Source organism: Equus caballus, chromosome 22 (genome assembly GCF_041296265.1).
Source record: "Equus caballus isolate H_3958 breed thoroughbred chromosome 22, TB-T2T, whole genome shotgun sequence".
In the NCBI taxonomy this organism is placed as follows: domain Eukaryota; kingdom Metazoa; phylum Chordata; class Mammalia; order Perissodactyla; family Equidae; genus Equus; species Equus caballus.
This window is the reverse complement of record NC_091705.1, coordinates 25,558,377-25,572,980: the sequence shown is the minus strand read 5'-3', so window position 1 is coordinate 25,572,980 and position 14,604 is coordinate 25,558,377. Positions and strand designations below refer to the sequence as shown.

General features: G+C 37.8%; 1 protein-coding gene across 7 annotated transcripts in view; it reads right to left on the bottom strand.

Annotated features, from left to right (window-relative positions):
- CBFA2T2 (CBFA2/RUNX1 partner transcriptional co-repressor 2) overlaps positions 1-14,604 on the bottom strand; it is a 138,726-nt gene that overhangs the window by 23,774 nt on the left and 100,348 nt on the right. For all 7 annotated transcript variants that reach the window (XM_023626370.2, XM_023626369.2, XM_070247306.1 and 4 more), the window contains 2 exons: positions 12,046-12,287; positions 2,969-3,058 (listed from right to left, as the gene is read on the bottom strand). In XM_023626370.2, coding sequence (XP_023482138.1) covers positions 2,969-3,058; positions 12,046-12,287 — 332 coding nt within the window. The remainder of the gene's footprint in view (positions 1-2,968; positions 3,059-12,045; positions 12,288-14,604) is intronic.

The following is a 14,604-nucleotide window of genomic DNA, read 5'->3' as shown; positions in this document are numbered from 1 at the left end:
GACACAAGACAAAAGCCCTTTTCTCCCTGTCAGTCTGATTTTCAAACGCCTCTCTATGAATAAAGTGACATCTATTATACTGAACTTGAGTTATTGGTTGACTTGTCTCTTGCCCCTACAAGATGTAAATCCCCTTCGGGAAGAGACTGCATTTTATTTACCTTTGTGGCCTAGTAGAGAGTCAAAGCTCACTGTAGGTTTGTTGAACATAATAATTTAGAAACTTAAAACATTTTTGAAGACTTCAGTCAGAGAATTAGTACTGCCTACATGGGAGTAGGAGGAATTCATTCTTTCCTCTATCATTACAAGCCCTGGTTTCTGTCTTCTGAATCCCAACTTGTCTCTCATAGCTTCCCTTCATGTGATCTATGAGAGCTGCCAGGGAATTCTGGAAACAGTGATTATTCCGGCTTGGTTGGAACATGGTGTTTTGAAAAAAGTATTGGGAATGATGATAATGAAAGCAACAAGCCTTAGACTAGGCTCTGAGGATTCACAGGTAACACAAGGACATGCTCTATTTCTGTAGTGTGGCACCCTAGTTGGGCACATTTCCTTATTCTGTAAAAGGACAGTTAATTATCTACTGATTATTTTTCCTTCTCCTCAAACTTAGAAAAACTCTAAAGGTGATAAATCATATAAAAAATGCTATCCATCTTTAAACTTAACTATAGTTCCTTCACACATAAAATGTACTTTTCCCATATTCCCTTTTATTAAAAAAAAGTAAGAATTATATTTTTCTCCCAAAATTTAAAAATAATTCAGCCTGAGCCCATAATAGAAGTCTTTATCCCACAGGAAACAGATGAGCAAGTGAAAGGAGAGTTTTAAAGTAGTCATCCCTTTACCAAAGGTTAATTTAGCAGGCACCATAATTAGAGATCATTTTAAAGCAGAAATAAATTGACAAAAACCCAAATGCTAGCCAAAATGCTGCTATAACAACCTACCTCAAGCTGTTTTCCAAAGTAACAGAGTTAAGAATAGAGAATTTGACCACATAAAACAATTTTTAAGTCTGTTCTATAACCTCAATCTTGTAGCAACTGTAAAAACTTAATTGAAAAAAATACCATGTCAGATCTTTACACACCTGTGCCATGTGTCCTTTGATGAATTAAAAAGAAAAAAGCTAATTATTTCCTATTAACACAAATTTCACAATTTTTCTTGATTTCAAAATCTGAGGGGAAATAATTGTCTACTGGCTCTGACATACAGAAGAGAGACCAAGACAGAACTAGCACAGCTGGTTCGGGGCTGAAAAAAGCACTACAGACTGCTCTGAGAGGCTGAGACTTCAGTGCTATCAGAACTGAGCCACAACACAGGCAGTATACCTGAGACCTATGCACTTCCTTGTATGTCTGTTATGCTCTAATTTTTTTTTTTTTCCTGAGGAAGATTCACCCTGAGCTAACATCTGTGCCAATCTTCCCTTATTCTGTATGTGGACTGCCACCACAGCATGGCTGCTGACAACTGGTGTAGGTCTGATCCTGGGAACTGAACCAGGCCACCAAAGCAAAGCATGCTGAACTTAACCACTAGGCTACAGGGCTGGACCCTATCTCTAATTTTTAAAGTTATAAAAACCTGGTATCAGTACTTCAGTAAGATGACTCATCTTTTTGACGTTACTCTATTTTCTTAGGAAATGAAGGTAAAGTACAAGAAGGTAAAGGGGCATTCTTACTTGGCTAGATATTTGACGATTTGTGAGTCAAGAGGCAAAATTGAAGATACTACGTAGGTACTCATACACAAGAGAGAAGAAAATTAATTTCCACAAATACTCTACTGACAAAAGTTAAATTACAAACACACATGAGGTACAGTTTTCTTGTGCTATCATTCTACTACTAATGAAAAGAATAGTATTCATTTGGGGAGAGGTGATGGATTAAGGATAATATTTAGCTTAACTGGAGTTCAAAGTTACTGTTCCCTATTATCAAATCAACTATAAATGTTCATCTGTAAAAACCATTCCCGGGCTGTACAAAACCATGTAGTGGGCTGGATTTGGGTCTCAGGTTTCCAAATAATGCCTGGTCTAAAGCACACCGCTATTTGACTCTAGTCTTTCACTGCCTTTGAACTATTTTACAACTCTACAAGTTACAGATAACTGATGGCAATGCAAAATAATTGTTGTCTATGGACATGCATAAACTTATGTCCAGTAGAGCTTTAACCGACTTCCGTTGCCCGCTCTAGAAGCCAATTTTACTTCTGTTTGCACACTCATCAATAATCCTGATCTACAAATGTGTCTGTTCTGTGGATTCTCACCTGAACTAGTTATAACACATTACTGATTCCCTCAGCAATAATGAGTTAAATAAAATCTTTGATGTGAGTTTGTTTTTTATCTGTATGAGTCATAATTTCACCTGTTTTTGAAAATTACAGTTTAAAAGGAAAAGACAGAAACTTTACAGTGGAAAAGCATGGCGGACACTGCCTTTACCAAGTGATCAAAGTCAACATCACCGATTCTGAGACAAGTTAACATCTCTGTCTCCTGAGGGCATGCAGTGATACCACTTACTAGCTAGTCCTGCCTAAAATGCGTAACACACACACTCTCCACCCTCTGTCTACAACCAAAAGATTTAGTGTCCAGTTACTTCCTCTACTAAGAGCCCAGCCTCCACGCCACCCACACCTCTGGCCCACTCACCTCCAGCTACCCCTGCTCCTAACTTGCTCCTTCTATGTGTTACCAGCAGCATCTGCATACAGACCACAACTCAAGACTTTTGCAATTCTCATCTTATCAAGTACATGGCTTATCTGCAGACTGCCCTCACATTTCTCTAGCAGCCCAAAATAAAATAAAGATAGGAAAATGTGACAAGATGCCCTGATTTAAATCACAGAACAGGGATCAGCAGCAGATCTTGAGGAAATGTTGAAGCTAAATTATATTCAGTAATTATCTCATAAAATTTACCTTGAGGAATGGAATCACAAAAGGACGAAGAGGAAAGTTTGTAGCCTCTTGGAGCTTGCAATGGAATTCTTCAATTGTTACTGTTGAGTTCTGAAAAGATAAACAACATTGTTCAACTTCTAAAACCGGACAGTGTCCTCTGAATATAAATCTGATAGTATTGAATCTTTTAAAATCATAAGTAAAAAGATAATTCCAAGAGCACTACTGTGAAAGATCCCTTTCAAAGGTTAACTGAATTCTGTTATTTATGAAAGAAATTCACCTCCTTGATTTTCTTTCCTCTACTACCCCAAATCTAAATTCTCCTCTATGCTCAGCAGCCCGGGCTGTAGAACAGGGCACTGCCTTCCTCACTGCCTGTGAAGACAAGCAACTCAGGTCTCTTGTATTGAAGGATGCATCACAAGTTGCCTCAGGAACAGGAAACCAAGCTTAAGATGTTCCCTGAACAGATCCTGAATCAGTCCAGGACATCAACTTAAAGACTCAATAACGTAGAGCCTCATTTCTTTAGAAGTTCATTTCTTCATAGCTTCTGCCTACCTCCTAGCATCAGTTCCCCAAATCTTCTAAATCAGAAGTTAAAAAACCAAACCAAACCAAAACAAAACCCAATAGGTGCCCTCTACCTTCAAGTGGTCTATTTGCATATCAGAGCACCTCCAAATAAGCAGACTCTCACTGGTAAGATTTTAGTATTCCTAGCAAAGTTATTAGCACTTCGCCTGTACTTTTTCAAGTCTGGCTTTAAACTAAGATTCTCAGCTCCTTTGTTAAAGGAGAATGGTACAGAAAAATATTTTTTTCAAAGTTCACAAAATATTTTCAATTCCCTAAAACACAGCATAATAATGACTTAAAAAAACAAAACAAGGGGCTGGCTCCCAGGCCGAGTGGTCAAGTTCACACGCTCTGCTCTGGGGGCCCAGGGTTTCGCTGGTTCGAATCCTGAGCGTGGACATGGCACCACTCATCAGGCCATGCTGAGGCGGCATCCCACATGCCACAACTAGAAGGACCCACAACTAAAAATACACGACTATGTACTGGGGGGCTTTGAGGAGAAAAAGGAAAAATAAAATCTTTAAAAAAAAAAAAAAAAACAACGAAACTGGGCATTAATCTGAATTCTTGCTCCCCTGAAAGAACAATACCATTTCTAGGAATTTACTTTTATAATCATCAAGTGTTCAAAGTTGTAACAAGTATCATACAAATTATTCATCAGCACAATATTGCTTCTTAACAATAAGAAATGAAGAACACATAGGTCCACCAACAGGAAACTGCAATAAAAATTACGATACAGTCATAAATCAGAACACTTGGGGGGGTACAGATTTGTATGAATTAATGAAGAAAGGTGTCTATAATATACTGTTAAGTGAAAAACCAGAAACAAAATAGTATGTTTTCCAATAATCCATTTATGAAAATAACACACACATATTTATATAGTATTTTAAATGTCTGGAAGGACAATTCACCAGCAGTTATTTCAGGATGTGAAATTATGTTGAATTTCTCAAATATATCATATTACTATTCAGTAAAAATTAAAATGTTTCCCTTTAGGAAAAAAGGGTATATATCTTAACCATGTTAAGTGAAAATGTTTGAAAAGTTTATCTCATTTCATTCTTTTAAACTTTAACTGAATACTTGTTTTAAGTACATGACAGTTGTACAATGCAACCAAAGGGACTGGTAATCATGAATACACAGTAAATGTAAAAATGTAAAAAGTACGACATTCTTTCCCTGCTACAATGAATGTTATCAGGCCTCACAAAATAAACACAAGCAGAGTAAATCTATGGAAACATTATATGACTTTTAAGTTTTCTTGTGGATGGACAAAGGAGGGAAAGGATAGACTGAGTGGCACAGACAAATAGGCCAGAGAAACTGACTTAGGGCTATATACACTGTAGATGCAGAGCAGTCCTCTGAGAGGGATGATAAGCTGCTGTTCTGTTATCCTTCCCTCTCATTCAATTATTTAATAAATAAGAGCATAGTTCTTTTCCTAAGAATTCATAGTCCAGTGGGAAAACAGACAAGTAAGCTATTCATTACAGTATGACTGAGGTACACGTGGGCAGGACCTTACAGCAGGCAGAGAAGACATGTTTGAATCAGACTTAGGAAGACAAGGAAGGCTGTAGAGAAGTGCCACCCGGAGAAGTAAAAGTGCAGCCTTGGGGAAGATGCTTCTGACAAAGAATAACGTGAAAAGGCAAAATGGTAGGGGCTCTGGTCTCTGGATCACAAGGGCATCACCTATAGTCGTCTTAGAAGACAACGGATATAGATAGGCTATGAGACTAAAATTATTCTTTTAAAATTTTCAGATTATTATAATCATAAGAAGTTGTAAAAATAGTACAGACAGGTTCCCATGTATCCTGCACCCAGGTTCCCCCGATGGCTACATTTTATATAACTTTAGTGCAATACCAAAACTAGGGAACTAACACTGGTAAAACGTGTATATAGTTCTATGCCATTTTATGGCATGTGTATATACAGGTCATCATCAATGTAATCAAGATACAGAAGTCTTATCCACGCCAGTTTATAATTTTCCTAAATATTTCCTTGATAGATACTGACATCCATATCAGACAATGTTATATTTTTGCTTCAACCACCAAACATAATTTAGAAAACTCAAGAGGAGAAGGAAAGTCTACTGTATTTACTTATAATTTTACTCTTTCCATTTTTCTTTCACCTATTCTGATATCTTAAGATTCCTTCCTTCATCATTTTTTTCCATTTCAGGAACTTCCTTTAGCCATTCTTTTAGGGTAGGTCTGCCTTAGACAAATCCTCTGAGTTTAAGTTCACCTGAGAATATTTTGATCCCTCCACCTTTCACTCCATAAGGATATTGTCGATAGATAAAAGATTCTATGTTGATAGTTCTTTTCTTTCAGCACTTAGCCTCTGTGGTTCCTGACGAGAAATCCACTGTCCCTGGAATTTTTCCCTTGTAGGTAAGATGTTTCTCGCTGCATTCAAGATTTTCTGTCATTTTTGCGAGGGGATTGAGGAGGGTGCGGTATTTTGGAGGCCTGCTCAGCTTTTTTGAATCTGTAGGTTTAGGATATTTGTCAAATTGAGGAATATTTCAGCCATTATTTCAGCTCTTTCTCTTCTCCTACTGTGACTCAGATCTTTTATTATATTCCTTCAAGTCCCTGAGGTTCTGTTCATTTTTTTAAAGTTATTTTATCTCTGTTGTTCAAATTAGGTAGTTTTTTCTATTGTTCTAGCTTCAAGTTCACCGATCTTTTCCTCTGTCCTCTCCATTCTACCTTTGAGTCCATCAGTGTGTTTTTAATTTTGTTATATTTTTCACTTCCAAAATTTCTATTTAGTTCTTCTTTATATCTTCTATTTCTTTGAGGAGCTTTTGTATTTCTTCATTTGTGTTGATAATTGTTCACTGAAGCATTTTTTGTGACGGCTGCTTTAAAATCCTTGTTAGATAATTTCAACATCTGTGTCAGTTTAGCTGATGTCTGTTGGTTATCTTTTCTCATTCCTGTTGAGGTGGTCCTGGCTCTTGATATGACAAGTGATCTTCTACTGTATCCTGGACATTTAGGGTTCTGTGTTGCAAGACTCTAGATCTTATCTCTGTTTTCTATTTTGAAGGCCTCCTCCGACACTGTGCCATTGGGAAAAGAAGAATCCTTGATGCTGTCAGAATCCTTGATCCTAGGTTCCCCCACCCAACCTCTGTTGATCTGGAGAGGCGAGGAAGGAGGGGCTCATTACTGTTCGGAAGTGGTGTAAGTTTGGTTTCTCCACTGGGCCTTTGACCAGAAAGGGAAGAGTGCCCATTACTGCAGTTTTTTCCGAGGTGTTTGGCTGCAACAGGGTGGTTATTGTCTAAAAGTTTTCTATCTTGTTTGTTTCCTCCTTTCCCAGGCCTTTGGCTAGAAAGAGGCTTTTTTTTTTTGGTTTGTACTCCTGTTTCTAGATTAATAGCTTCTCCAGACCACAATCTAGGATATATGATGAAAACAAAACCTAGGGAATTCACTGCTCTGTACTTCCTTGGGTCCCAGGGTGACTGGCCAATCTGACTTCTTCTCTTCGTCTTTTAGAGTCTTATTTTTATTTTATATATAACGTTCAAGGTTATTTTCTCTATTTCTCAGGAGGAATAGGAATAGGAAGAGGCACACCTTTCTGTTGCACCTCTGAACCAGACTTGATAGTTAATGACTACATCATATCCCCTTAAACTGATGTATCGAAACTTACTCAAGCTTCTATAGGACATTCAACAGGTTTCAATTTTTTTTGGCACTATAAATAATATTGAACTGATTATCCTGGTGCACATTGTTTATTATTTTCTTAGGATGAATTTCAAGGAGAGAAACTGGTGAGTCAAAGGAACGGCCTAGTTTGTGGTACCTGAAACACTGCCAAACTACCCTCCAGAATATGTATTCTCCAAATAAGTGGGTGGAGTACAGAACATTTCCCTTTACCTTGCGGTGGAAATCAGCCAGGCCTGCTCCCTGGCATAGTTAGAGACTACCAGTACTTTACCTCTGATACACCAGAAACACAGAATGCACATAGGGAAACTAAACTCCAGCTACCTAACCATGCAGCCCTTTCTGAGTTGGCTAACAATGTCTCCTCCATATGGAACGACTGTTCCACTTACATATGCCCACCAAAATCTTAACCATTCTTTTCATAAATAGAAGACTAAATAAGGCTTTCTTGAAAGAGAAGTATAACAATCTAAAGATGTTCATTCTCCTCCAAATTAGACAAAGTTTTCAACAAAATGGTAGCAAACCCAAAGAAAAAGAAAAAAGAACAGAATGGTAGGTTCAACTGCAACACACATAAGACAATCGTTTTATCTATGAATAAGGGCAGTTTTATTTCTGTCTTTCCAATCTTTATATCTTTTTTTTTTTTTTTTTTTTTTGCTGAGGAAGATTCAGCCTGAGCTAACATCTGTTGCCAATCCTCCTATTTTTGCTTAAAGAAGATTTGCTCTGAGCTAGCATCTGTGCCAGTTCTCTTCTATTTTGTATATGGGTCACCAACACAGGATGGCTGCCAATGAGTAGTATAGGTCCACGCCTGGGAACCAAACCTGGGCCACTGAAGCAGAGCGTGCTGAACTTAACAACTAGGCCACAGGGCTGGTCCCCCCTTATATCTTATTTGCTATGCTAGAATATTCCGGGTTACATTGAATAAAGAAACATCTTTATATGATTCCTAATATCAGAGGGAAAGCTTTCAAAATTTCAGCATTAAGCATGAGGCTTGCTATAGCTTTTATTTTTACATGGATTTAACTGTCATCAGATTAAGGAAGTTCCTACTATAACTAGTTTGCTAAGTGTTTTTTTTAAATAATGAATGGGTATTAAATTTAACATATTTTTTCTGCATCTTTTCCAAATATATTTACAGTTTCAACACCAACTGCTAGAGATTGAATGTAATCGTTCAAAATTCATATGTTGAAACCTAATCCCAATGCGTTGGTATTTGGAGGTGGGGGTCTTTGAGAGGTGATTAGGTCCTGAGGGCAGAGCCCTTATGAGTGGTGTTAGTGTCCTCATGAGAAATGAGACCCCAGAGAGCTCCCTTGCCCCTTTCACCCTGTGAGGACACAATAAGAAGCTGGCCATCTATGAATCAGGGAGTGGGCTCTCACCACACAATGAACCTGCCAGCACCTTGATCTTGGACTTATCAGCCTCCAGAACTGCAAGATCAATGATTGTTGTTTATAAGCCACCCAGTCTATGGTATTCTGTTATAAGAGCCTGAATGGACTGAGATACTGATCTTAATGAAAATCCCAGGATGTGAGAGTATAAACTGGTATAACACTTGGGAAATGGTCTTATATACTAAATTTGTATGTATGCAAACCCTATGAAATCCCAATTCCATTTTTTGGTGCAATGCTTGCACAAATGTATCATGTATGAGAATGCTCACAGCAACATTATCTGTAATGGGGCCTGTACAGAAAAGAGTTAACATAGCAGGTCTAAAACTGGTAACCTTAGAAAAGCCTGCTTGCAAGGCTGGACCATTGGCTTGCATCTAGGAACTTGGCTGATAAACAGTTTCCTACACTGATATAAAACTTTCCCTAACCAAAAAGGTGGAAACACCTCAAGTGTCCATCAATGGATGAATGGATAAACAAAATGCGGATGAATAGATAAGCAAAATATTATTCAGTTATAAAAATGTAGAAAATTCTGACACATGCCACAACATGGATGAACCTTGACTACAGTATGCTAAGTGAAATATGCCAGCCACAAAAGGACAAATACCAGGGGCCAGCCTTGTGGCTGAGTGGTTAAGTTCGTGTGCTCTGCTGCTGCGGCCCAGGGTTTCCCTGGTTCAGAACCTGGGTGCGGACATGGCACCACTCATCAGGCCATGCTGAGGCGGCATCCCATGTGCCACAACTAGAAGGACCCACAACTAAAATATACAACTATGTACTGGGGGGATTTGGGGAGAAAAAGCAGGAAGAAAAAATAAAGAAATAAAGAGCTCAGAAATCTGACAGTGAATTAAAAGAAAAAAAAAAAAAGACAAATACGGTATGATTCCACTTATATGAGATACCTAAAATAGTCAAGTAGAAAAAAGGTTGACAGGAGCTGAGGGGAGAAAGGAGTGGGGAATTACTGTTAATGGCACAGAGTTTCAGTTTTGCAAGATGAAGAGAGTTCTGGAGGTGGACAGTGGTGATGGTTGTTGCACAACAATGAATGTACTTAATACCATTAAATGCACACTTAAAAATGGTTAGTAGGGTAAATTTTATGTTCTGTGTATTTTATCACCTCCTAATGATAGCAAAGTAAAAACAATTGCAAGAAAGGAAAAGTTAACCCAAGCATGGCTATTTAAAAGAGACGATCAGCTACATCTACACACACTTTCATAGCTAGAAAAAGATTTTTTTTTTACTTTGCCAACAAGGTCTGTCATTTTTTCTTTTACTCTTGAAATTATCCTTAAGCACAGACTCTACTTAAGTAATTTGCTGATGGAATTAGCATAACATTCTGATGTTTGCTTTGCTGCCAATTATGTTCAAACTCATTTTGAGATTTAATGTCAATTTTATTAGCCTAGATCCAATAAGACTTTTCGATAGTGTAAAATATGAACAATAAATACTTTTTTCCAAAACGAAAACAAAAAATCTTTTTCTAACTGATGAGTGTGGCTCACTGTGCCTAGACTGCTTCTGCAAACAACATGGTTTATGCTAAACACTGGTTTTCCTTCTGGGAGTCTGGAATTTTGGTAGGTGCTAGGCAAAGAGTGCCTATGTGCCCAGACCCCAGCAAAAACCTTGGACATTGAGTCTCTAATAGGCTTCCCTGGGCAGAAACGCTGCATGCATGTTGCTGCATTTTCATTGCTAGGGGAAGAGTGAGCTCTGTGTGAGGATTCATAGGACAGAAAGAGCCTAAGGAAGCCCGCACATGGATTCCTCCAGACTCCAACTGTCTCTCTCTCTCCTTTATGATCCAGTCGTGTAACCTTATTATGCCTCTGTAATAAATCTTAGTTGTGAGCACAACTATATCCCAAGTCCTGTGAATTCTTCTAGCAAATCTCAAAATGCGGTGTTGAGCCGCCGACTCTGCCTCAAAATGCAAACAACTCAAATGTCCATCAGGAGCAAAAAGTATAAATTGTGGTATATACCTACAATAAAATACTACATAGCAATGAAAATGAACAACCTACAGCTATACAAAAGAAGGACTGAATCTCAAATGATGAAGTAGTTTATTGCACATTGCCTTATACAAAAGTTGTTTATGCCATACCAGACTGAAAAATCTTTTAAGGTAGCAGTTCTTAAACTTTTTAGTTTCAGAATTCTTCAAATTTATGTGGGTTACACCTATCGATAATCACCATATCAGAAATTAAAACTGAGAATTTGAAAAATATTTATTATTAATCCCTTCCAAAGTAATTTCATGTTCCCAAAAAATGTAGTAAGAGGAATGGCACTTTTGTTACAGTTTGGCAAATCTCTTTCATGTCTAGTTTAATAAAAGACAGGTGGGTTCTCCTATCAGTTTCTACAGTTAATCTCTTGTGACATCCTATATTATGCCACCTCTAGAAAATTCCACCATACACTCATGAGAGAACAAGAGTGAAAAGGTAAGTAACATCTTAGTATTATTATGAAAATACTTTTGACCTCCTAGACTTCCTGAAAGGGTCTAGGGGAATCCCAGGGGTCCCTGATTACACCTTGAGAACTGCAACATTAGGTTTAGAACTGTGATTCATCTTTATCTCATATCGCAGCTAACATGCAGGAGTGTAGGGTGCTTAGATGGGAGGTAAATTTTGAAAAATTCAATTTACAAACATTGGGAACTGGCAGTATTTCCCTTATATACACCGAGAGTCAAACCCCACCCAGATCTCAATGTGAGAAAATCACTCCCTTATACCATGGGTTCACCACACTCAGTATAGAAGGAAAAATTATGTGTACCTTGAAAATTCTAAAGAAACTGTATTTGCATAAGGAGCTGAAGAATGTAATCCCTTTGATACTATTTACTTAGACTATGAAACTTATAATTTTACAAATTATTATTTTGGAAATTAAACTTGCTGCTTTGCTTTTCTCTCTGGTTTGGAAACAAAGCACAAGGCACTGAATATAATAAGTTAACAAAACCTCGCGTTAACTTGGTTGAACCTCAGTGGCCTGTTGAAACTCAATTTTAAGACAAATTCAAAGCTGCTTATTGGAATTAAATCACACCACGAGAAACAATAAGGTAAACTTTATAGATTTGTTTCTTTGATAAACATTGTCATCCACAATTGAAATCCACAATTCAACAGTTTTATACAAGTTACATAACTTATCTAGTCTGTAGATTTTGCCACGTTGCTACAGGTTTAGGAATGAGCAGAAATACGTACAACTTCTCTGCTCCTGGCTTTGGTTCTAAGCCACACACTCAGGCAGTTGTCAACAGTGATGCTGTACTTACCACCAGTGCTAGAACAAGAGTCCGCACCTTCTCCCCAATCTCAGGTGAGATGTCATTGCCAAACTGTTGAAGAGTGGTGAGGAAGCGTTTTAACTTGCTGAGCTGCCGAGCACCACAAGTGGCTGGCAATTGTTGATTTGTTAGTGCAGATGACGTGGAAGAGGCAGGACCATTGCTGAATCTCTGTGGTGGTGATGGGGCACCATTCAGGGTAGGAGGAGAATGGTTGATGCCATTGCTTACTAAAAGAAAGCCAAAAGGAAAGACTCAGTCTAAGTGCAAAACACAAGGATCTTTGTTAATTTCTTCTGGTTTGCATTCTCCTTCATTTATTCGTTTGAATTTTGCAAAGCACATGTTAAAAGAATATACAAGACACTGTTTATGCCCTCCATGAGACTGCTATATAGTGAGACATACTGTCAGATAAAAAATGACAAGAGAATAACATAGAGTGTTAAAAAGGAAGAGTACAGAGTACTATAAGAGCAAAGAGAAGGGACATCTAACTCTGCATGTGCCATGGGCAGGGGTAGGTCGTTTTAAGACTTCCTGCAACAGGTTCTGCATGAGATGAGCCTGGGAGAATATGTATTTCCAATGACTGGACATTCATACCCATCTTTTATGTCACATCTCCTTCCCAATTTTAGGGTCCCAGAGAAGTTAAGCAGTCAATTAGAATGTAGCATGTGAACAAGACAACCAGAAAACAGAAAGTTACATTAACGTGAGAAATAGTTTATCTAGGCTATAAGTTTAATGACCTATTCCTACAATAAGGGATTATGTCTAGTCAATTTCTCTCTGCCTTGACCGTGCTACATTAATACCCACAAATTCTTGGTCATTCAATAAAGCATTTTTTTAGACACCATACAGGATACTCTCATTCTAGATTTCTGCTCAAATTATAATACATGTGATTAATTACAGTTTTCCTATTTTCCCATTGTTCTTAGTGGTTTCTTGCTAGTTTTAATTTGGAATACAACTCTAGAGCTAAGTTCTTGGCGGCATTAAGAAAAAATCTCCATCTTCACTGAACAGTGAAACAAAATTACCTAGTGCTTAAGTGTCAACAGATTTTTCACTTAATCATACCCAGGCTTGAAAATCTAAGAAGGTAAAACTGTTGCCCAAAAACATAAGAAACAATTTTAGTCAAGACTTAAGCCAACTTTAAACAGCTCAATCATTTAATCTTTACCTAATTTAGAAAAACAACATTTACTTATATTTTGCTTAATGCCAACTCATTAATCATGAAAAATCCTCCACTTCCCTTCTTCTGCCTCCAAGTCAGTCACAGTTGGTTGACTATTACTGCTCCTACTTCTTGACTGACCCTTATTCCAATTTGTTCTGGCAAATTCTTCTTCATCCTGTTTAGCTCAGATGTTACCTGAAGCATGTATCACCTAAAGCATATCAAGAAGCATCCTTTGAAAGACTCTGCTGCTCCACGTTAAGGTAAACCCTAGTAGATTTATTAACTCTCTCTGTGCTGCCTACAGATGCTTCCATTATGTTACTTTACGTGTAACATAAAGTATGTTACATTTGTTCCATATGTATGTAATATTATGTTCCCCTGTTATTTACCAAATTTCTTTACCTTTATTTATTTATCCACTATGTTATTTACCTTATTTCTTTCTGTATTTGCACTGCCTTATTAGATTATGCACTCCTTGATGAACACTAACTTACAACTGTGTATACTGTATATACCTTGGCTTTGTTCATTAGCTAGCAAAGTGTAAGTGCTCAGAAAATGTTGCCGAATGATTCACTGCATAAAAGACGAACGGGCTGAGCAAAACAGGGTGAATCCTCTTCTGTGTCTTTCATTAAAAAGAGCTCACTGGAGGGGGCAGCCCTGTGGCTGAGTGGTTAAGTTTGTGCACTTTGCTTTGCCTGTTTGGATACTGGGCACGGACATGGCACCACTCATCAGGCCATGCTGAGGCGGCATCCCACACGCCACAACTAGAAAGACCTACAACTAAAATATACAACTATGCACCGGGGGGATTTGGGAAGAAAAAGCAAAAAAAGAAAAAAAAAAAGAAGAAGAAGAAGAAGAAGTGGATTGGCAACAGTTGTTAACTCAGGTGCCAACCTTTAAAAAAAAAAAAGAAGAGAGATCACTGGAGCTACTGGAAAGGAAAGCTCAATACTCAATGTCAGCAATCCAGAAAATTAGTTGCAATGGTCTGCCATTTCCTTGTGTCCACAGAAAGGCCAATTGCCATTGGAAAGCTGGCCTCTTTTAAAGCTACCCATAAAAATACGCTTTTAGCCTCCCTGAGCTCACACAAGCTTTTTTAGTCTCCTTAGTGAAAGTGCATTATCACCTTTTCTGCAATAAAACATATCTACCCCCAGTAGTCAAGTATGGAAGTAAAAAGGGCTAAATTTATATACACATATCCTTATTGTCTGTATCTTGAAATCTGAATGATAGCCTGGGTTTAAATCTGTTTCATTTCAAGATAGTACCTACATCTAAGGAGATATAACTTTGGGAGAAGGAAAATAGAATTTAAGAGACAG